Genomic DNA, 22,606 nt, shown 5'->3' on the forward strand with positions numbered 1-22,606 from the left:
AGCCAAGCAACCTCTCCTCACCAGAGGAGGAGTTGTTCTTCCACTCCGCTACGGTGGCCTGCAGAGGCAAGCACTGTACCTTCAGTTCATCCTGAACTTTGCTGGAGTGGCAAAGAAAGCAGCGGCCCCAATTCACACCATCAACCAGGAGGCCCAGGGTGGGCCACGGAGGCACTGAATTGGCAGCCTGCCTTAGACCCTGCGGGGGCAGCACAGCAGGATGACAGCTAGGCTTGCTGTACTGCTTGAGTCAACCCAGTTTCAACTACCGGTTGGGAGACAAGCATGGAACTAAGCACAAAATGTCCAATGAATTCCCGATGTTCCTTGCTGACTGCTTCCTCCTTCAGAAGGTGGAGGATGGAACAAGGGACTCTGTTACCCTTGACTTTACCCTAACCATTAAGGAAGGCTGGGTGAAAGTAGGTGAAAGATGGAAGTAACCAGAACTTTGGAGAAAGCAATCACATAATGCTGGAATTATAAATCCCAGAGAAAGCTAAAAGTGAGAATGATCCGAATACCCTGAACTTCAGGAAGGCTTATTTCAAAAGACTTTAGAGAAATTCTAAGCAGGAATCCACGGCTAGTTAAGCTGTCAGAGAAAGGAAAACAAGACTGGGGGGGGGGGTGGCTACCAGAAAGGAATACTACTGAATGCCCAATCGTAAACATTACTAACAGCAGAGGGGGGGGGGGGAAAGGATCCAAATAAACAAACCTGACTGAATAAATCTCCTAAAGCAGTGAAAATTGAGGAGGCACATATAAACAATGCAAAGAGGGAAAGTTCACTGCAGAGATCCAGAGATGAGAAACCTAGACTTGCAAGGCCAGAGGTGGTGGCTGGGGACTCAGAAAACAAGCTCTGCAAGTCAAGGCCAAAAAAGCTAGGAATGTTCAGCCTGGAGGACAGGAGACTAAAGCAAGGACATGAAGGTCCTCCTCTGTTACCTGAAGGGCTTTCTCACAGAAGAGATGCTCCAAAAGGCAGGACCAGATACAGTGGGCCTTAAGTTACAGAAGGGTAGGTTTCAACTGAATATTAGAAGAACCTTCCTGCTGGAGACAGCAGCTCTGCAATGGAGCCAACTGCTGAGGGAGAGTACCACACACTCTTTCTGGAGGTATTCAATCACAGACTGGCCAGCTATCAGTAGGAACTTTTCTAGCTTTGCATTCCCTGCACTCAGGAGAGGGTTAGACTAGGCAGCCTCTTAAAGCCTATTTTTAACTTTTGGATTTTAAATTGTACAGTTCTGTTGTTAACCGCCCTGAGTTCTATTCATGCAGAGAAGGGTGGTATATAAATCTAAATTGTAAATAAATGTAAATAAAGTGTCTTCAAATTTTTATGCAGGGTATTCTTTTTAAATGCTTGGTCACAAGAGCATTAAGAAGAGCCCTATTGGATCAGACCAATAGTCCAGCATCCTGTCTCACGCAGCAGCCAACTAGTCTGAATGCAGAGGTTCCCCTCAGCCACTATGGCTAGTAGTCATTGACAGACTTATCCTCCATGAATCCAATGTCCCTTTAAAACTGTTTATTCCTGTGGCCCTCATGGCATCATATGGCAGTGAATTCTACTTTTTAATCACACTCTGTGTAAAGTAGTGTTTCTTTTTGTCCGTCCTCAATCTACTGCTCATCAGCTTCACTGGATGCCCTTGAGTTCTAGTATTTTGGGAGAAAAAATTATGTTTGTCAACTCTCTCTACCCTATGCATAATTTTAAAAAGGTAAAGGTAGTTCTCTGTGCGAACACCAGTCGTTTCCGACTCTGGGGCGATGTTGCATCACGTTTTCATGGCAGACTTTTTACGGGGTGGTTTGCCATTGCCTTCCCCAGCCATCTAATTAAATAAACCTCTATTTTGCTACTCTGTGCTACAGTTTGTAAAATAAAGAAGTTGCTTCTAGGTTTCAAATATACTTCTGAACAGGCTGCTAACAGAAATCTGGCATCACCATAGAGACTAAAGACGCTTGTTCTAGCATGAGCTTTCATGAGTCAGACCTCACTCATTTGGACTCATGCTGAAATGAACATTATTAACCTTTAAAGTACCACTGGACTTCAGTTTTATTTTGCTACAACAGACTGACAAGGCCAACCCACAGCATAATTCAGTAATGGGCAATCCTTGCAAATCAAAAGCTGTTAATTAAAAGCATTTTGCTAACAATGCATGCACCCCTGGTGCTTCCATAAACTTCCAGAACATGCTGCTCCAATAGAACACAGAGTGTTCTTCCCTGCAAACTGCTCAAACTGGGTGTTTTCATTGCTGCCAACAGGTTTATGCAAACACTTCTAATATGCAGTTGTGAGTCCAAGCAAAAAACAACAACAAAATAAAGCATGCGAGTATTTTAAATCTGGTACCAACATCTTGATTCCCACCCCCCACCCCCAGTCAAGGACCTGGCATTAGGCATTACCAGGGCTCTGCATCTGTAGCAACTTTTTTTAAAAAAGGACTCTCTGGTTCAGAATTCAGCTTCCTAGTTTTGTTTTTAAACTACACTTCCATGCTCAAGAACATAAGAGCCTTGCTGGCTCAGACCAATGGTCCATCGAGTCCAGAATCCTTTTTCCACACAGTATGCACTCCAGCTGCCCTGGAGGACCAACAAACAGGGCACAGAGGCCGAGCCTTCCCCTGACGCTGCCTCCTAACACTGGCATTCAGAGGTTTGCTGCCTCTTAGAGCAGAACAGATATTCTTTTAATATGTGCAGGAAATAACCATTGAAACTTCAAAAGCCAGAAAGGGGGCTTAACATGACCTTCAGAAGGAGGTTTCCTGTGCCCTACACGGACTCCTTGGGTCATCCCCAGAACTAAGAAAACTTGTTTTGGGCAAAGCAGTAAAATTTTGGAGAATTACATGAAATATGAGAAAATTCTTCAAATATACATAATTTATGGATGCCCCAGAATCCAGCTTCTTGGTGCAACATCTGGATTTCTCTTTTCTTTTTCACGTACCGACTACAAAGCACCCATCCACCCCCAGCTTCCATCACAACAGTGTTCTTCCCGGATGAACCATTCGGCTGACTGCTTCCCGTTAGTTTTTTGTTTGCTCCCCACCCCCTCAAACAGATTTTCCATTATCCACCTACGGTTGTCTTAAAATAAGAAGCTCACGCTTTCTTCCACTTACTTGGCTATTACCGGAACAGAGACGGCTTCTGAGATGGCTTTAATCACGTCGCAGTGGACACGATGCTGAGGCCTCTCTTCTTTCTTCCTTTGCAAAGGAGAGAGTAAACAAACAGATCAAAAGATTACTGGCACAGAGTGTTCTTCTCCAAGGCAGAGGCAATTCCAGCCAGCCGGGTACTCGTGATATGGAACAACAGCTGAGATGGGCTGAGAAAATTCCTTTCCCTCACTCCGCCCTTCCCCAGAGGTGGGTGATTTACCTTCCATGAACAGCAATGGCAGCAACTCCAGTCTTTTCTATCTTCTTCACTAAACTTATTGTTTCTTCTATCTAGGGGATTGAGAGCACAAAAGGAAAGTTTTCTATTTCATTTCAGTTAGTGTTATAGTGGTGGGAGGTGGGGAAGCACAGGAGTGCCGGCTTCTTCCACTGCCGCAGATGTCACAAAGCAATGCCCTACATGAGCCATCATCACTCTTCACTTTTGAGGGATGTGGATTCAAGCTCTGCTCAGTGAGTTCTGTGGGCCAGGTCCCTTTTCAACAGGTCGTCCAGCACACGGGCAGCAAGCAAGCTACAGCAGGACAACCCTGATCATACCTCATCACCTGGAGAGAGCCACATCTGCCCTGCGCTCTTGTGAGCAAGCAGTGTTCAATGCTAATTGGAAGAGCTGGTTGCAAAAAACAATTAAAACAGCTTTAAAAACTCCACAACCCTCTGGGACATCTACACTGCTGCTCAATCTCAAACTCTACAAATGCTGGTTTCCAAGTTCTGTTTATTTTATATTGGAAACTTCACTGGGGGGGGGGGGGGGTGGAGGCAGGTAATTCTGCACCACAGGTGGGCAAATAGGAGGCTTACAAATGCAACACAGAGCGTAGGATTTTGCACAGCACACCAGGACAAGATCAGCAGGACCCACAACGATGGCTGTATAAGGTGTCAAGCCATTGCTCCCATCTCTGTAGCTATGTTTCTGCATGCTTCCCAGCTGAGTAGATGACCTCTAGAACCACACCAAGGCAGGGCTGTAGCCAGCAAGGGGGGCACAGGGGTGGTGCCCTCTACAGAATCTGCAGCACCCCCACCCCATTTTTCACTGAAGACTGGGGAACACTGGGTGGGGGGTGGTGCAGATTCCATAGGCGGTTCCACTCCTGTGCTTCCCCTGCTGGCTATTGCCCCGCAACAAGAGGCATGGTACACTGTGTTAATATTAAAATAGGGCTTCCAATATTGCTTCAGCAAATGCTGGAAGACTCTGAAGGCAGTGCCTGGGGAGGGTGAAGTCTGGGAAGATTGTGATAGCACTTCTAGGTGACCCTCTAGGCTTCCTCCCCTAATCTCTGTGGTCTTTGCCACAGAGACTGGGGGAAATCCCTAGAGCACTGTTACGTGGAAGCTATTTCTTCTCTCTCTCCTCAATTCCTCAGAGGTGGAGGCAAGTAATCCCCCGCCATAGGCAGGCAAATGGGAGGCCTACAGAACACACATGCAGCAAATATGACTTCTGGCAAAGACTATTGAATTGTGAATACTGTCATGTAATTGTAATGTACTATCTTTGATAACCTTAATTGCTGAGATTTTAACACAGACTGTCAAGGATGGAAGCTTTCCTTCAGTCACTTCCGACTCAATTATTTTTAAACAGCTAGCAATTTGTATGTTCTTGTAAGGAACACCACAATGATTTTGCTTTTCAAGTTCAGACATTTCAGAAATCTTAATATGTTCTTACTGATGGCAAGATCCGGATTTTGCAGGTCACTGGCTTACAGACTCCTTCGACAAGGGCAGTGAGAATCTACGGAAAGTGAGAAGTGGAGGGAAGAGTACTGTTCAAGCAAAAACGGTATGCAACATTTTTCATCTTGAATTGTCTGGTCAGTTCAGCCTCTCTGCTCCCTCCCCACTTCAGTTCCTTTCTCAGCAAGAACTCTGCAAGTCATGAAGAGCACTAAGGCTCTTCTGTTAAAGAACAGTCCTTGTAAATGGGACCCTAGTCTTATGAATACTGTTACTGTCTATTGAGACTCCTGGACAACTCATGTTTGGAAGCCTTGAGCTGTCAAGGTATCTGGTTTACCATCTACTTGGAAGCTGCTATACTAAATTGAGCATTCAGAGAGTCACCACCTGGACAAGCTGGATACCTGTACCTCCTGAGAGAAGCACGACAGGTCATGTTCATGTGAAGTTAAATCACACACCTGCAGGACAACTCCAGCCTGCATTCTTCATAGGACACCTTCCCTATTTGTTATTATTTGCCTGCCTTTCTTGCTGAGACTCATTGAGGACTCAAGCATATCAAACCATAAGACAGCAGAAATCTCCAGTTAACAGTGAAATAAGGCCATGACTACGACTACAGAACTGGACAAAGTTTGAGTCCGCTGGCACCTATAAGCCCAACCAAGTTTTATTCAAGGTATGAGCTTTCACGTGCAAGCACACTTCAGATACAATGGAATGAAAATAGAATAATGATCACACCTATAGAAGGTGGATGGTCAATTAGAGTATAGAGTAATGAAGGTGTTTTTAAATTGTCTGCCCACCCTCAAACCTTGTCCAGTTCTGTAGTCATGGTCTTACTTCCCTGTTAACTGGAGATTTCTGCCGTCTCATGGTTTGATATGCTTGAGTCCCAGAGTCGCAGCAAGAAAAGTGAAGAAGTGTGCTTGCACACAAAAGTTCATACCCTTGAATTAAACTTTGTTGGTCTTAAAGGTGCCACTGGACTCAAACTTTGTTCTACGGCTTCAGACCAACACAGCTGCCCACCTGGATCTACAGAACTGAATGACAATGCAAACAACAAACAAACCTGGAAAATTTGCCAACGCTATATATTATGTGGAAATTTTTCTGCCCAGCACATGTAAATACAGTCTATCTACAATTTCTGAGGCTGTTGTGTTGCAAATCAGCCATGCTAGAGGGGCTCAAAGTGAAACAGTTCCAAACCCCAGTGCTTGTCCTGGGTCCAGGTTTCTACACAATGCATTTGCCTACTTTTGTTAACATTACTGAAATTTTGCTAACACTATTTAAATATGTCTTTATTTAAATATGATTCAGAAACACTTTCAGAGAGTGGGTACCTAAGTCAGAAGACAATGCCTTAAAGGGAAGGTGATACATACAAGCACTGTGATGGACTACAAGCCTATGTTATGCAAAGTTACTTCCTGTGCGCTCCTCCATTATATTACCGTTCTGCTTCCTTGATAAAAATGCCCACCTGAACATTTCTGTTTTGCACAGTCTGCGGAAAGAGAGAAGTATGGGGGCCTTCTGGACCACCACAGGTGGGCCATTCCACAAGGTGGGGGCCTTCCATCCCCAGCAGCTTATTCTCCATGAATAATGGCACAAGGCTAAGTAAATATTAACACAGGGAATACTTACGGACTCTATTTTGTCAGGATCAGACAGCAGTGCTGCTCCCATACCTCCCTAAGAAAATCCAAAAAAACAAACAAACAAAAAGGACAGGGAGGAAAAAAACACCCTACATTAATTCACCAGTGCTAAACACACTGCAGAATGCCACTATCTGCAATGCTCCCTCTAAGCTGTGGAGTCTTGTGAGCAAAAATTCTGCTTCGTGAGCTACTGGCACTGAAGCTGTGAGCAACTGCATAAATTAGCTTGCTCTGGGGCCATTTTTCCTGAGCTAAGACAAAAACGTGTGAGTTGGAGGCTAAAAAACTGTGAGCTAGCTCACACTAACTCAGCTTAGAGTGAGAACTGCTATCCAGAAAAGTGCTGCAGCATCCTCATAGGAAATCTCAAAGCACCCCAGGTTTTATTGGAGGCATCTTTGCTTCCATGCAACACATACTACCCCAGCCGCAGCACTAACTCTTGCCATGATGCCTGGCAAAGACATGTGCCCATTATTCTGGTGGCTTCTTGTGTACAAGTCACTGTGAGTGCTGGAAGGCAGCCTTGTTTGTTCCCCAGAGGCATTCTCATCGTAACAATGTTGTTATTTGGAAAGTTCAGAGTGGCTTACGCAAAGATCTCCCACCCAGACACAAGGCAGTCCCCACACAACTCAAGCTTTGACCAAATGCTCAATAATGCAGTCAGGTATATGGAAGCAGAGCACTGACTCGAACACAGAGAGACTTCATTGCTACCTAACTCTAGCCACACAGTGAGCAGCCTGAAAGGACGCCACATGCATTTGATCCAGGGCACTCAAAAGATTTCTTGGCAGGCAACCAGGAAGTCAAATAAGATGGACAAAAAGCTGAAGCTGTGGCACAAGCATCTGTCTCATGGCCTGCTTGGAAAGGTTCAGCACCCTCTCATCGAGAAGACAAGACGCCATTCAGGTCCAGATGGAAGCAATCCAGCTTCCAATAACATAACAACTTGGTGACAGTTTGCTCCATATATGTAAGATTTCTTTTGACAATGGTCGAAGATGCACCCAAGGCAAGAAAGCAAAAGCTTCAGAGAAAGATTCATTTTCAACTGAGCACAACAAATATGCTATTACTAGTATCATCAGCTCACAATAAACGTCTCCAAGGCAAGAAGTTTTGGTTGGTCTTCTATAACATTATCGTAAAGGAGGCAACAACTGACACTGTGTTCCAAGTCTGTTACTGACACCAAACATTCAAGGACTCCTGAGTCTGGGATTTTTCGCCTTCTGGAACAAAAGCACAGAATTCTGGCATGGTTTGCACAGAGACAAAACAAAGCAGTTAAGCCTTCAATTCCAGCAGGCAATCGAATCAGAATTGATATACTGCGACTCATGGGTTTTGGAGTTTCACTAAAATGCACTAAGAATAGAGAATCCTTTCAACAACAAGCAGCTTTGTTCCTTTGAGAAGGGAGCTTCTTTAATTACTATTTGGCTGTCACGATATGAACCAGTTGAGATCAGGAGCAGGCCTGTGGCTTTTGTATTGGATGGATGTTTTTATAACCACTGAACGCCACCTATGTATTTATTTAATATTGTTCACTGTATTGGAATTAGAACTCGATTGATATTGTAACTTAATGTTTTTATACTGTTGTTCATTATGTATTGTGAGCCGTCCTGAGCCTGCTTCGGCGGAGAGGGTGGGATGTATATCGAATAAATGTAACATAACACATTGCACCTGACTGCTCACCTCAGTTCAGAGAAAAGTTAATGATTCCACAAACATGACATCTCCCTGCTGAGTCACTTCTGTCAGTCGTGAAAGTAACAGCATCGACCGTATGGGCATACGCTTCCATGCAGCCAAGGAAATGAGCTCTAACTAACGAGTTTCAAGATGATCATTTGAACTGCAGTGCCAAAAAGAAGAGGAACTGCAACAACACGGCTGAGGTCATCTGAAGGACATATCTCTGTAATTTGCAAAGGAAGCAATGGTTGTCTGTCTGTGGCAGGTATTAACACATCAGCAAATAAAACTGGGAGTTTCCAAAGTTGATGACCATGGGGCGTTGCAGTGCTGGAAGTACAGGGGACTGGAACATCCCTCTGCTATTTCAATGGAAGTGACAGTTTACTTGCCAAAAGCCAGAAGGAGGCAGCTCAGAAAGGTGAGTGGAATATGACTCCTTCTCCTTTACAAAACAAGCCTTGAAACAAGTTTGGCCAGTTAAGAGGTCTTTTGGAAGATGATGCTAATTGACATAATACTCCAGCTTGGTGTAGTGGTTAAGTGCGTGGACTCCTATCTGAACATAAGAACATAAGAACATAAGAGAAGCCATGTTAGATCAGGCCAATGGCCCATCCAGTCCAACATTCTGTGTCACACAGCGGCCAAATATATATATATATATACACACACATACACACTGTGGCTAATAGCCACTGATGGACCTCTGCTCCATATTTTTATCTAACCCCCTCTGGAAGAACCGGGTTTAATTCCCTACTCCTCCACTTGCATAAGCTGGAATAGCCTTGGGTCAGCCATAGCTCTCATAGTTGTCCTTGAAAGGGCATCTGGTGTAAGGGCTCTCTCAACCCCACCTACCTCACAGAATATCTGCTGTGGGGTGGGGGAGAGGGTAAAGGAGACTGTGACTACTCTGAGATCTTGAGATTCAGAGTATAAGGCGGGATATAAATCCAATATCATCATCATCTTCTCTAGAGCATAATGTAAGAGCCACATAGAAGAGCCACATAGAATAAATGTCAGATGTTTGAGAGGAAGAAAGGAAGGGAAGGAGGGATAGATAAATAGGGAAGGGGGAAAGAAAGCAACATTAAATGCATTCTCGAAACCACCCGTTGGCTTGGCTTTGAGAAGTGATTTAAAGAGACAAATGCCTTCTCCAAGCCAGCTGACAGGGCACTGGGGCTTCAAGAGCCACATATTATGTCTGAAAGAGCCACATGTGGCTCCCAAGCAACAGTTTGGCTGTCTTGCTCTAGAGCAGAAGCCTCAATCTTTCTGAGCCTGCAGGCCCTTTGGAATTCTGGCACAGTGTGATGGCACAGCCACAAAAGGGGGCATTAAAATGGTTGCTGCAGTTTACTTTCAGTCACACAGAAGATACTTGTGGTGGCCAAAATATGGCCAAATGACATTTTAGGGGGTTAGCCCACAGACAGTGCATGGGCAGAATGCCCCTATAAAATAATACTATGAGTGCAGTGAGCTACAGGGTTGGTGAATGATGAGAGCAGGGGTGGACCCTTAGTAATAATCCACATAGTGCCAACACTGAACTTAACAACTGTCAGTGGTTTAAGGACACAGTAGCCTCTGCCCCTGTGAGCCTGTCTGTGATTCGCAATCATCTACTGGTGCTCTGCTCTGTGATTCTGTCATGGCAGAGATTAGGTTGAAGAGTGTGGTAGACAGGGGCTTTTCAGTTGTTAAACCCCCTGCCTGAGGAGGTTTATTATCCTCTCCCTCATACACATACTTCTGGCCACCTTATTCTAGTGGGGATTTGGTGTTTTTACTTACTGATTTTATCTTATTTTAATTCTGCAAACCACTGATGTTAGAAGACTATTAAGCAGACTGATTAAGAACAAATACATAAGGTGAATGGTCATTAAAGAAAACAAAAGGTTTAGCGGACAAGTTTCAACCTACCTTAGTGGAATATTCTTTGGGACATCCCATGTTGACATCAATGCCTGCCACGTCATTCTCTCTGAAAAGACAAAGAGAACAAAGAAGCAAACCCATTACCATAAAGTCTGTATTTCCACCATATTTTGGATCCTGTGCATCTGTTCTGTGAGAAACAGTAATACTGCAAAAACCCAATCAGATTCTTCTGCTGGTCTGAGGCTTATAATTAACGTTCCTTACAAATGAAAGCTTACATGGAGTGAAGATCCATGAGCTTGCAATTTTGCCAGACTTACTTCCAAGACAGAGATGGCTGGCAAAGATTATATGAACCAAGATTTGTGGCAGATTCACAAATTAGGTAAAGATTAGAAATAAGGCCCATTGTGGGAAGACACAATGGGCTCTAGAAAGAGGTTGTGGGTGGGTGCCTCAGCCTTGGTGGGACAGGAAGGGAAAGACAGACGAACACAGGATGGGACAGGAAGGGAAGAGACAGGAAGGGAAAAACAGACGAAACATACAAATGGACAGACACAGATAAATAGACAGTCAGACAGAGCAACACAGATAGGTAGGGCTGGGAGTGACTAGGGCACTGCTCTGGGCAAGGAGGGCAGGGCAAGGCTGGCTGAGATGCCTCCCTGGCCATGAACCTCCTGCCGATCCTCCCTCCACCTGACCAGCCTCCTGGAGTGCTGGGAATGGTGGAGGGCGAGGTGAGGGCTGTATCACATGGTGGCAGCCCAAGGGTGGTTGTGCTTGTGGGCCACATGGGCCGCTCCATAGCCTGGCCTGGGGAAAGCAGTGGTGGCAATGGCCCCCACCTGGGTGAGCCTTCTGGCTTCTTTTCCTCCAGAGGAGACCCACAGGATGCCAGAAAAGGAGGCTTTGGCAGCCTCCTCCTCTGCTTTCTTGTCCTCTGCCAGCCCCTCTCCTCTTCCTTGTGCCTCTCTGCTGGCTGCCACATCCTACCCGCTGTCAGGGTCAAGGAGCATCAGGCAGCTGGTGCAGCAGCACCTCTGTGGGGTGTATGCCTTGTCCTGGCGGCAGAGGCCATATGGGTGATGACAAGGGCCACCATAGAGTGCCAGCACAGCCACCTTGTCCAAGCTGGATGACGACCACAGGGCGCCAGTGGAGGAGCACCCTCGTGCTGCAAGAGCTGCAGCCCTGCCACTACCATATCAGCCCTCTCCATCCCAACCAAAGTCTCTGAAGCATGTGAGCATGCGTGGAAAGTCAGGAGGGACCCGGCAGCAGCTCAGGCAATGGGGAGAATCGGTGGCTCAGCCAATGGGAGAGCTGGAGATTTGTGGCCAGTACATCTGGAGAATTATATTATAGGGGAGATTGTCAGCAAACACCAAATGTCAAAATACTATCACAAACATAAACATTTGGCAGATACTTACACAAGCTGGGCTACTCTCAGTGCTCTCTCAGCATCTGCTGTTCCCTGTAGAATGCAGAGAAGTCAAATTATTGTCAATATACTTTGTATGCAAGCTGTTGGAATATAACCTTCAGTGGAAGAACTGGAATGACATTTGGTTGGCTTAGCCCTTTTAAGGCAATGCTTCAGAGAGAGCGGTTGCTGAGTGCTCCATCCTTCCAACACAAAGAGTGCAATCATAAACTGAAGTCAATGGGCTTAGAAGAGTGTCCACTTCAACAGACTTAAGATTTACAAGAGTCTAACTCTGGTAAGGACTGCACTCCAATTCACTTTATGGAGCTTTGGAACAGGATATGAGATGCATTTAATATTAACTGTCTTGCCTAAGCTATAGATATAACTTTATATTTTGTGAATACATGGAATATCCCCTTGACACAAGCCAAACAACTCAAAGTCAAAAACAGGTGGAAAGTTCTGTAGCAATTATGCATTCCAACACTATTATAGCATAACTGTTCCACCTGAAACAAAAACATTAGGGGTATACAAAGCACTGGTTCACACATAACACCAAACCATATTTTGACCTATGGGAATGAGCCTACGATGAGCTTCAGGACTCACATTCATAATCCCCACTTAATTCCTCCCTCATTTGTGGCAAAACCTGAGCTTGCCATTATCTCCAAGCAGCAGTTTCCATCTGATTCTGCAAACTGGGAACAAGCCACTGTCTGTTATCCTGGTTTGTAGGGCAAGCACAAACCTATAATTTGCCAGTGCAGAGGTAATGGCAAATTTCAGTGTGCAGTGAAAACAAGTTTAACTAATTTGTAAAGTATAAGGGAGACAATCACGAGAGTAAGCCTGAAGATCCTTGGAGGCAAGTTCATGTAACACCAACTCATGGTTTGCTGTTATGACTTAACCTAGCTGTACCGTGGTCCACTGAAGAGCTGGGGAGAAACAAAGGCTACAGAATGATTAAAATGAAGCCAGTCTTGGTCAGCACTTGGATGGAAGACCACTGGGTATGCAAGTTTCTCCCAACTAAAGTGGGGTTCAACAAGCTGCAGAAAGCAGGCTTCCCTAGCGCCAAAGAATTTCATTGTGGCACCCACTATTTTCAGGAATAATTTTATTGCAGTTTCTCCCAGCAATTCTGAGAAATATGAACCTTTTAAAATCATTTCACTTCATTAAGTTCTTATCACGGCTTGTTTGTATGTTAAACTTTATACTTTTTCCATGATTGTGGATGAATGCATTTCTTCACCAGTTGCTTTCTGTACTCGTTTCAATATTCAACTGAATGGAGTTTTTCACAGTAGTAATGAAATTATGGGAATTTGGGAAGAAGTTAGGTTTTTATTGTGGTGGTAACAACCTGAGTTACTCTATATCTATCTATACACACATACATACATGCACACACACATAACAACACTTGTGGTTTTGTTGAAATTTTGAACAATTTGAAATAGGTTTTATTGTAACAAAAATTTAAAAATGAAGTCATTAAACACAAAACGTTGAAGGCTGAAAAATGGTTCTGGCTACCTACCAGATTTTTAGACTGGCTCCTAAAGCTAAAGACAATTTGTCAAATGTACCAAAAATAAATTATTAGTAGAACAAACATGTGCTTTCCTTGCCAGCTGCTGGATACCTCACCAGCTGCATTTACTGAAATAAGACTATATCAAGAACTTGGGACTAATTAAGTTGAAAGATAAAAGGGCTTTTTAAAAAAAAAAAGCGTAATACATAATCACATTTATTTATTTATATTTTCTAACCATCCTTCCCCATAGGATGGGGCTCAGGGCAGTGTACATCAAAATATTAATAGAAATGCAATTAAAGGTTAAAATCACATAATAATAATAATAATAATAATAATAATAATAATAATAATAATAATAATAATAATAATAATAATAATAATAATAATAATAATAATAATAATAATAATAATACCAATCAGATAAGTCACTGCCTCGCAGAGCAGGGGGAAGAGGCAGGAGAGGAGTACCAGCCAGATAGAAAACTGTCACTGTCCTCAACTAAATGGAACATCTCTGCCTTGCAAGCCCTGTGGAAAGCAGTAAGTCCCGCAGGGTGCAGATGTTACTCGGCAGGTTGGGTCACCGTGGTCAAGGACAGCTGGATGACTCTCAGGCTGGGGACCTCCAGCAAGTTCTTATAAGCAGAGAGGTGATCCCAAAGATATGTGGGTTCCTGACCACATAGAGCCTTAACGGTTAGAACCATAACCTTGAACCTGATCTGGTACACCACTGAGAGCCAGTGCTGCTCATGTAGCATGGGATGGATGGCTGTGATGCACAGGGACCCCATATAGACTCAAGCTGCTGCATTCTGGATCAGCTGGAGTTTCCGGGTCAGATTCAGGGGTAACCCCACGTAGACCGAGTAGTCCAATCTGGAGGTGATTGCTGCATGGATTACAGTAGCTAAATCACGGCAAAACAAGCAGGGGGCCAATTGCCTGACCTGGCATAGATGGAAGAATGCCAGTCCGGCAACATTTGCAATCTGGGTCTTCATTGATAAAGAGACATCCAGAATCACATCCAAGCTCTTAACAATTGGGGCCAGTATCAAGGCCACACTGTCAGGATCCAGGAGGTGGCACGCCAACCCTGAGTCTCCCCTCCCCAGCCACAAAACCTCTGTCTTCATCAGATTCAGTCCCAGCCAGCTTTGTTTCAACGATTCCACCACAGCCTCCAGGCCCTCAGTCAAATTTGCTAGGGTGAAATCTGACCAGCTGCCCATCAACAGATTTAGTTGAGTGTCATCAGCGCACTGGTGACAACCCAGCCTGAAACTCCACACTGATTGGGCGAGGGGCTGCAAGTAGATGTTAAATAACACTGGGGAGAAGACTGCCTCCTGGGGAGCCCCATACACTAGAGGGTGCCCAGTTGACAACCTCTCTCCTAGTGCCACCCTCTGTCCCAGATCTTGGGGAAATTAGGTACGTCACGTCAAGGTTACCCCACAGACTCCTATGTGGGCATAATCATGGTATGCAAAATGTCCACTCATAGTGTTCAGGCCCCTTCTGATAATACTTCCGTGGCCTGGAAGCCACTGAACCTCATGTGCTTCCTGGACTGCATCAGTAATATCATGAATCCATCATCCCATGAAAGGAGCTGCCCATGTGGCTCCTTCCAATGTCCACATTTGGCTCAGGGACATTTGAGGTAAGAACCCAAACCTGAAAACAAGAGGTAGCTAGGGCAGGCAACTGCACACAGTATATCATCTACACAAGAACACTGAACTGTTGTCAGGGTTTTAAATGTGAATCACATCACATGCCACCAAATGGGAGACTCTGTAGCAACAGAATCACCAAAGGTGTGACATAGATTAGAAGTTAGCATGGTACAGTGGTTAGAATGTTGGACTAGACCCTGGAATGACTGGTTCTGAATCTCCCATTCAGCCAAAGGACCCTGGGTCTGTCACAACCAGCCTAACCTACCCTCACAAGGTTACTATTGTGAAGACTGTGGAGTGGGGAATAATGTATAAAGTTGCTTTGGGTCCCTGACTGGGGAAAAAAGCAGAATATAAATAAAAAATAAGCAAGAAGTGTTTGTCCTTTTATATCCCTTTTTCTGCTTTGATTCTGAATTCGTTATTTTTAAATTCTGCTTTTTTAGTCTGTTCTCTCCTCATCCACACTTCTTCTAATATATTTTATGAATTTAATTATTAATATTTCTTTTTAAGAAGAGTCTGGTGCATTTTGCAAATGATGTGGGCCACTCTGGGAATTTAATTCAAAACACAGAATACAAATCTGACAACCTAGTTAAAACATACAGACGTCATACGCACACACAAAAATATGCCCTTTCATCACTCTCATCTCCTGCATCATTGAATTTGTTGGCAATATATTTACAAAAATATTAATGCCTCAGATTGTATTTCATTTAGCAGAACAGCAACTGCTGGTCATCTCTTACCATCTGAAAGACAACAGAGTCTTTTTCTCTTTCACAGGTCCTGAACACGACTCGCTCATTTGGAGCCACAAAGTCTACTGTTCCAAGCACCTCTGCAAAACCGAGAAGGAAAGCAGAACTGCTTGAAGGCAAACATCACACAAAGAACATCTGTGTTTACATACTGAGATCTTAAAGGTGAAAACGTTTGTGATTTTTTGACACCAAGTCTCAGCCAACTTATGCCAACCCCATAGGGTTTCCAAGGCAAGAGACAGGGGTGGTTTGCCATCGATTGCATCTGTGTAGCAACTCTGGAGTTAATTTTTCTTTTAGACTGTATTAATAAAATAGATTTTTAAAAAAGAACTCTGGAAGCCCACAATCCAATATACTTGCACCGGAAAGTAATTTTTCAATTTGGAGTATTTTAACAAAATTTCACTACAGCATTCACATATTCTCAGTTGCCAACCCTTTCAAAATATTTGCAATCCCTTTAGTTTTTAAGACAAATTCTCTTACTGCATTTAAAAATATTTCATTCAACAAAAGCAGTAATGCAAAGCCAGCAGCAAAATATCTGGACTCCAGATTCTGGAGTCATCTTACATGATTCCTGAGAAATCCCTGCCTCTTATTTCCTCTGCTATAATTTCACTTTATTTTTCTCTGACATAAAGGAACTACTTGCCATTTACAACTCTCTTGCACTTTAGCATCTTTAGGTCAATCAGCTCCTAAGGAATAAAGGCAAAAATTACTAAAATATAGTAGACCAAACAGTAAAATTCTATGCCTTCATCTACATAGACATGCCAATCAAGCAGCAGAAGGAAAGATACAGGCATAATCTCACCTCTCTTACTTTAATTGTAACTAAGAAAACATCAGCACCAAACTTAACCACACTAAATGCTGACCAAGGTGCCTTGTTTTACCAGGATGTGAAAATCACTTGAAGTGATGTCTGTAAAGGAAATCCTGTCAAAGGGAAACTCTGGCGGCACTAATGGCCATTAGGATGAATGCCTTATTTCCCTCTAGGACATTTAAAGCAGGAAAAGGAAAACTTGCTCCAGAGAGTGGAAGGGGAATCTGTGCAGACTTGGAATTGAACTCCAATCTCCTAACTGGTTAAGAGAGAGGTGGCATTACACCTCAGTTGACAGTATATCCAGACCATGTGGTGGTGGATTCCCACAGAACCTCATCTCTGAACCAACTGATTCTTTAGCAAAGCCACATAACAATATGGGGTTGGGGGAATCACTTCCCAGGACTTCACAAATCATTATGTGATTGCGTAACTACAAACATACTATTCCAGCACCTAGTTCACCTCCTCTCCATTGTCTCCAATTATAAGAACAGTTTCCTGGGAGTAAATCCCACTGAACAGAATGGGACTTATTTCGAATTAGAACGCCTTACTCCCTCTGTGTGCAAATCAAAACAGCCTTATTTAATCCACACAGAAATTTCAAAAACACTATCAAGCAAACACGATACATATAATTCACAGCAAAGCATTCAAAATGTCCGTCTCCTCCTTCTATCCAGATGAACAGGTGAAGGGTTCTAAAACCATACAAAACAGGCAACAGATAAGAGCATTGTTATTCTCTGCAAAGTTCATGATTCTTCAGTACATGTGCTACCCTATTATGAAAGCAGAAAAGTTTAACTTCTCCAAAACAATATGTATATGCAACTAGCTGGCCATACTGAATGCATTCTCCGCTTCAAGAAACTGAAGTCCTAGACATTAACTGGAAAATATAGGTGCACAACTGTGCAACCCTATACAAAGTTCTCCAGTCTAAGGCAAATTATTTCAATGGGCTTAAGACTGGAGCAACTGCGCAGGACTGCACATTGCAAACAACCGGGATTTGGGGGGGGGGGGGGGCACTGAAAAGCATTTTGGGAAAAGTGAAACCATCTCTCGTCCCAGCGATTTGTCCATCATACCTCACAGTACACAATATCAGCACCATAATCCAAAGCCAGCAGTCGCATCGGGAGAGTTCCAACTCGTACCATAGGGGCCAAGATGACCTTATTTCTGAAACAGAGTGATGCAGCATTCACTGTCATGACCTTTCTGCTGTAACCTGAAACAAGTGAAAGAAAATCAGAAACAAAGTATTGACATATGTTTATCATTTCCATCAGCTGTGACTCTCAACAATCACTAAAATGCCTTTCCTAAATTGCAACTGGTAATGTTTTAACAGTTCTTCAAGATATCCTGTATGAATGCACTCAAAGTTATGAACCACTCCATACACATATAAATCCATTCATCTCTTCCAGATGCTCAAATTGTAGCAATGTACATCACAGAGATTAGATGTGGCATAACCCCTCAGAGAGCCAGTTTGGTGTAGTGGTTAAGTGTGTGGACTCTTATCTGGGAGAACCGGGTTTGATTCCCCACTCTTCCACTTGCACCTGCTGGAATGGCCTTGGGTTAGCCATAGCCCTGGCAGAGGTTGTCCTTGAAAGGGCAGCTGCTGTAAGAGCTCTCTTAGCCCCACCCACCTCACAGGGTGTCTGTTGTGGGGGAGGAAGGTAAAGGAGATTGTGAGCCGCTCTGAGACTCTTCGGAGTGAAGGGCGGGATATAAATCCAATATCTTCTTCTTCTTCTTCTTCTTCTTCTCAGCACATCGGTTGTCTTTTTTTCAATTTATTTAAAATTCCTGTAGATTTTAAAAATGTACAATAGACTTGCACTAGAAGTAATCATTTACTATTTAATTAGTCTTTTTAAAACATATAAACTATGTAAAATATGTTATTAATAATACACAGTAATGATTTAACACTTTCTAATTGTCCTTCTGAAGTTTTCAGGGTTTCTCAGAGCTTTAGATCAGCAAAGAAACAAGAAAAGTCAATCTAAATAAGCAGTGTGATGAACAAGAAAAGATTTCTCTCAGACATTCTCTCTCCATCTCCACAGCTGAAATGAAGAACCTTATTTAAACAAACTATCATATTGACTTAGGCTGGTTGCATTATAAACAGCCAGGTATTTAAAACACACACGCATTTAGGAAACATCTTCAGTCAAAAACTGACAAAACAACAGTTTGCTGGAAATTGTCCAGTAGCCCACCATTGGACAAGAACTATTTCCTGCATTGCACTGTAGCTGTCAGAGCTCAGACTAGGACCGGGGACACCAATGTTCAAATCCCGATTATGCCATAGCACTCTACCTCAAGTCTTATTTTGTTGTTGTTAGGAGTACTAAACTCCCACAATGAAATACAAATAATCAGAGCTGGATTTATATGCATAAGTAAGGTACAGCTTAGGGCTGTATAAGAGTCTTCTAAATAATAATTAAAAACTGAAACATTACTGTACCATTCGGGGGAAATGTTATAGGGCCTCTTAAACTGGGCATGGCTTAGACTCAGCATGTTCTAATCAAGCCCTGAAAACCCTAAACATACATATGTCACACTGAGTCACATCAGTGCCAGTCAGTAATCACATTCTCAGCCCCTGGATGTTGCTTGTTGTATGGATGAAAAGGAGATGGGAGAAGAAGGCGTACATCACTCTCAGCTCCTCAGAAGAAGAGAAGAGAATAAAACTATGCTCAATAATGCATTAATACGTGAAATTATTAATTCCTACGGTCGCCATGAGTCAGAGAATATTTGATAGCACATAACACACAAACGTGAATGGAGGAGACGAGGGGGAAATTAAAAGGCATTCTTAGATGCAACTTCTACCTGGAAATTGGCCACTATTCGCTATTAGTGGTTCAGATCCTCCCTTATACTCGTCCGGAGCGTGAAAGCCGCACGTTAATTGGGTTCCTCGTATAAAAACACGCCAATAAACACGTGTCAAGCAGAGAAGTTTGTAGGGGGGTAACAGAGGAAGGTGAACTTCACGAGAGATACAGCAATACACACATAATGGATGTTGAAGCGAAAGGAAGCACCTGAGGAGGAGCCAGCAGAGCCCAGACTCACCCGCCGCCGCGCTACCCTCAGCCTCACCTCCGCTGTCAGCCCACCGGCCACTCTACGGCTCTCGCCCGCCACAGCAAGTCTCCTGCGCATGCGCCCTGCTTCCCTTCTCCTCGAGCAATGCCGTGACGTTACTATTCCGCGACAACTGGTGTATATTTCGCCATAAAGTTTGTTTAAAATAAAATTTGTCATGGGAGGGGCTGTGGCTCTGTGGTATAGCATCTGCTTTACATTCAGTAGGTCCCAGTTTCAATCCCCGGAATCCCCAGTTAAAAAGACAAGACACTTGGTGATGTGACAGACCTCTGCCTGAGAGAAACAGCATATGTCGTCATCATACTGCGACTTCGGTTATCAGAAAGGATGCGGGAATCCCTCCCCCCAACTCTGTGAAAAAGCTGCCATATAAAGATGGTAAGACACCAGCATTTTGTGCATACACTAAGACATTTATTCTTAAATTTCCTCACACGCACACACCGTCGACATCAGGCTGTCACTGATTCGTTAAGTAGAGAAGTAACGTTCTAACCTCTCGGGGGCGAGCGCGGGCTTATTGCGTCATCAGACTGCGCCTCCAGAGACCGCCACGAGACTCCCCTCAATGGCGCTCTCCTGCAGCGGGCTGCGCCAGGCCGCCTTTCCACGTGTCCCCCGCCGGTCTCTCCTCAGCTGGCCGCGGCTGTGCTCCGATGAATCTCCGCAAAAGGAGAACGTGATTCGGATCCCCCGCGCTTGGCAGCGGCAGTTGGAATTGCAAAAGGCCGAGTCCAATGCGAAGCGAAGAGCCCGCCTGGAGGCCGCCGCTGCTGCCGCCTCTCCAGACACCCGGTCTGGGAAGCTGCTGCTGCGGAGCCGGAGACAGGAACTGAGCCAAAGCTCGGGGCTCATTGTAGGGCGCTGGGAGCGGCCGCGCTTGGTCTCGGACGGCTGGAAACATCGCTTGTCCCGGGGGGATTTTTTCCAGCTGGAGCGGACGAGGCAAGATCCGCCCCAGGAACGAGACGAAGGCGATTCTTCCTCTTTCCAGGAACTTGGAGTGGAGCCGCGGGTAGCCTCCGCCTTGCAAGATGCTTTGGCTATCTCTAAACCCACCGCCGTGCAGAAGCGCGCCATTCCCGTCCTGCTGGGCGGGCGCAGCGCCTTGTGTGCTGCAGAGACCGGCAGTGGCAAGACCCTGGCCTATCTGCTGCCGTTAATCCAGCGGCTCCTTCAAGGACAGAGTTTATTTGCAAGCCATGCTTCCCTCATCTCTCCCCGCGGTTTGGTAGTGCTGCCTTCGCGGGAATTGGCAGGACAAGTACGCAGCGTTGCTTCTTACTTGTGTGTGAGGTTGGGCTTGCAAGTGAGGGAGATCGGCGGAGGCCGGGGATTGGGCGCTGTCCGTCGGAATCTGCGTGGTGGACCCACTGATCTCCTGGTGGCCACACCGGGTGCTCTGTGCAAGGCTTTGCAAAGACGGGTGCTGTCGTTGGAGAAATTATGCTTCCTGGTGCTGGATGAAGTGGACACCTTATTGGATCCCTCCTTTGTGGACCTGGTGGAAGACCTGCTTCAGCAGACTCCCCTCCCCACCAGCCATACAAAAGCAAGTGATGACTGGGATCCAAAAACCCAGCTGGTGGCTATGGGAGCCTCCCTGCCAAAGGGGGTGGGTGATCTGTTGAGCAAAGTCACTGATGTGAGCACCTTCAGCATCCTGACCAGCTATTATCTGCACCGTCTTCAGCCTCATGTTGAACAAAAATTCATACGCCTGAAGGGCAGTGAGAAAGTGACTGAGCTGCTGCAGCTCCTCAAAGATCGAGGCCCCACCTCTGGAGCTGTTCTGATTTTCTGCGGCAGTGCCAACACGGTCAATTGGCTTGGTTACATCTTAGATGACCACAAGATAAAACACCTTCGCCTGCAGGGACAGATGCCAGCAACTATGAGAGCCAATCTCTTCACTCGCTTCCAGAAAAGGCAGTTTGACATCTTGGTATGTACAGACATAGCCTCTAGGGGACTGGACACCACGCAGGTGGAGCTAGTGGTCAACTATGACTTCCCACAGACATTGCATGACTACTTGCATCGGGTGGGGCGAGTGGGCCGCGTAGGCAGCAAGTTTCCAGGGACTGTGGTCAGCTTTGTCACCCACAAGTGGGATGTAGACCTGGTCAAGAAAATAGAAACTGCTGCTCGCAAAAAGGCTCCACTGCCGGGCATGGAGCCTCCAGTTAAGAAGCCACAGCCTTAATGAGGTTTGAGCCCAACTGAAGCCTAAGATAGCATTTGAAACCTGTAACCTCACGGTTCTGATCAATGGTGCAGCATAATATTTTGTATATTTAACGTGAGCATATAAACAGCCAAAGAAATGGTAATTCAACCTAAGAAACTTGTGATAAATAAAGTTTCAAGCATAAATATCTGCTTCCATGGAATTGCTTGACTTGCATGGGTTGATGCTTGTGTGTGCTGGCTGTTTGTGAACTAGGTTAGAAGCTGGTGTTTTAGCAGATAGGTGGTCCATGGCATCTCAGGGAGACATAGCAACCTAGCCTATTGAGTTAAACAATTGTCCAGGGCAGCTAGGGAATTTTGGTACAGGAGTCAGACTTTTAGCTCTTCCTCCCCCTTCTCATTAGTGTAAATGTTTATATTAATGTAGAAAGGCAGAATCAAAAGTTGTGAAATGTGCTGTGGAGTAGCTCAGTTTGAGGGGTATTGGGCTGTAGGAAAGGAGGCAATTCCCATGTAAAGTCCATCTCTCCCAGAAAGGAGGCAATTCCTGTGCAAAGTCCACCTCCCCCAACCTGAAGGTGCGAGCACCAGTCATTTCTAACTCTGGAGTGACATTGCATTACACCGTTTTTATGGCAGACTTTTTATGGGGTGGTTTGCCATTGCCTTCCCCAGTCATCTACACTTTACCCCCAGCAAGCTGAGTACTCATTTTACTAACCTCGGAA

General features: G+C 44.7%; 2 protein-coding genes across 2 annotated transcripts in view; one reads left to right on the plus strand and one right to left on the minus strand.

Moving 5' to 3' along the window:
• The window catches only part of DUS2 (dihydrouridine synthase 2), a 31,939-nt gene extending 14,173 nt beyond the window's left edge, over positions 1-17,766 (minus strand). Inside the window, exons 1-9 of the mRNA XM_060253705.1 lie at positions 17,621-17,766; positions 16,341-16,386; positions 15,668-15,759; positions 11,671-11,714; positions 10,274-10,334; positions 6,600-6,647; positions 4,924-4,989; positions 3,436-3,506; positions 3,174-3,260 (exon numbers count right to left, since the gene is read on the minus strand). Coding sequence (XP_060109688.1) covers positions 3,174-3,260; positions 3,436-3,506; positions 4,924-4,989; positions 6,600-6,647; positions 10,274-10,334; positions 11,671-11,714; positions 15,668-15,759; positions 16,341-16,386; positions 17,621-17,746 — 641 coding nt within the window. The 5' untranslated portion in view covers positions 17,747-17,766. The remainder of the gene's footprint in view (positions 1-3,173; positions 3,261-3,435; positions 3,507-4,923; positions 4,990-6,599; positions 6,648-10,273; positions 10,335-11,670; positions 11,715-15,667; positions 15,760-16,340; positions 16,387-17,620) is intronic.
• Positions 17,767-19,992: 2,226 nt separating this feature from the next.
• Positions 19,993-22,061, plus strand: DDX28 (DEAD-box helicase 28). The gene has a single exon (XM_060253706.1). The coding sequence runs from the start codon at positions 20,254-20,256 to the stop codon at positions 21,889-21,891; it is 1,638 nt and encodes a 545-aa protein (XP_060109689.1). The 5' UTR covers positions 19,993-20,253; the 3' UTR covers positions 21,892-22,061.
• The last annotated feature ends 545 nt before the right edge of the window (positions 22,062-22,606 follow it).

The sequence above is a fragment of the Heteronotia binoei genome, chromosome 14 (genome assembly GCF_032191835.1).
Source record: "Heteronotia binoei isolate CCM8104 ecotype False Entrance Well chromosome 14, APGP_CSIRO_Hbin_v1, whole genome shotgun sequence".
NCBI classification, from domain to species: domain Eukaryota; kingdom Metazoa; phylum Chordata; class Lepidosauria; order Squamata; family Gekkonidae; genus Heteronotia; species Heteronotia binoei.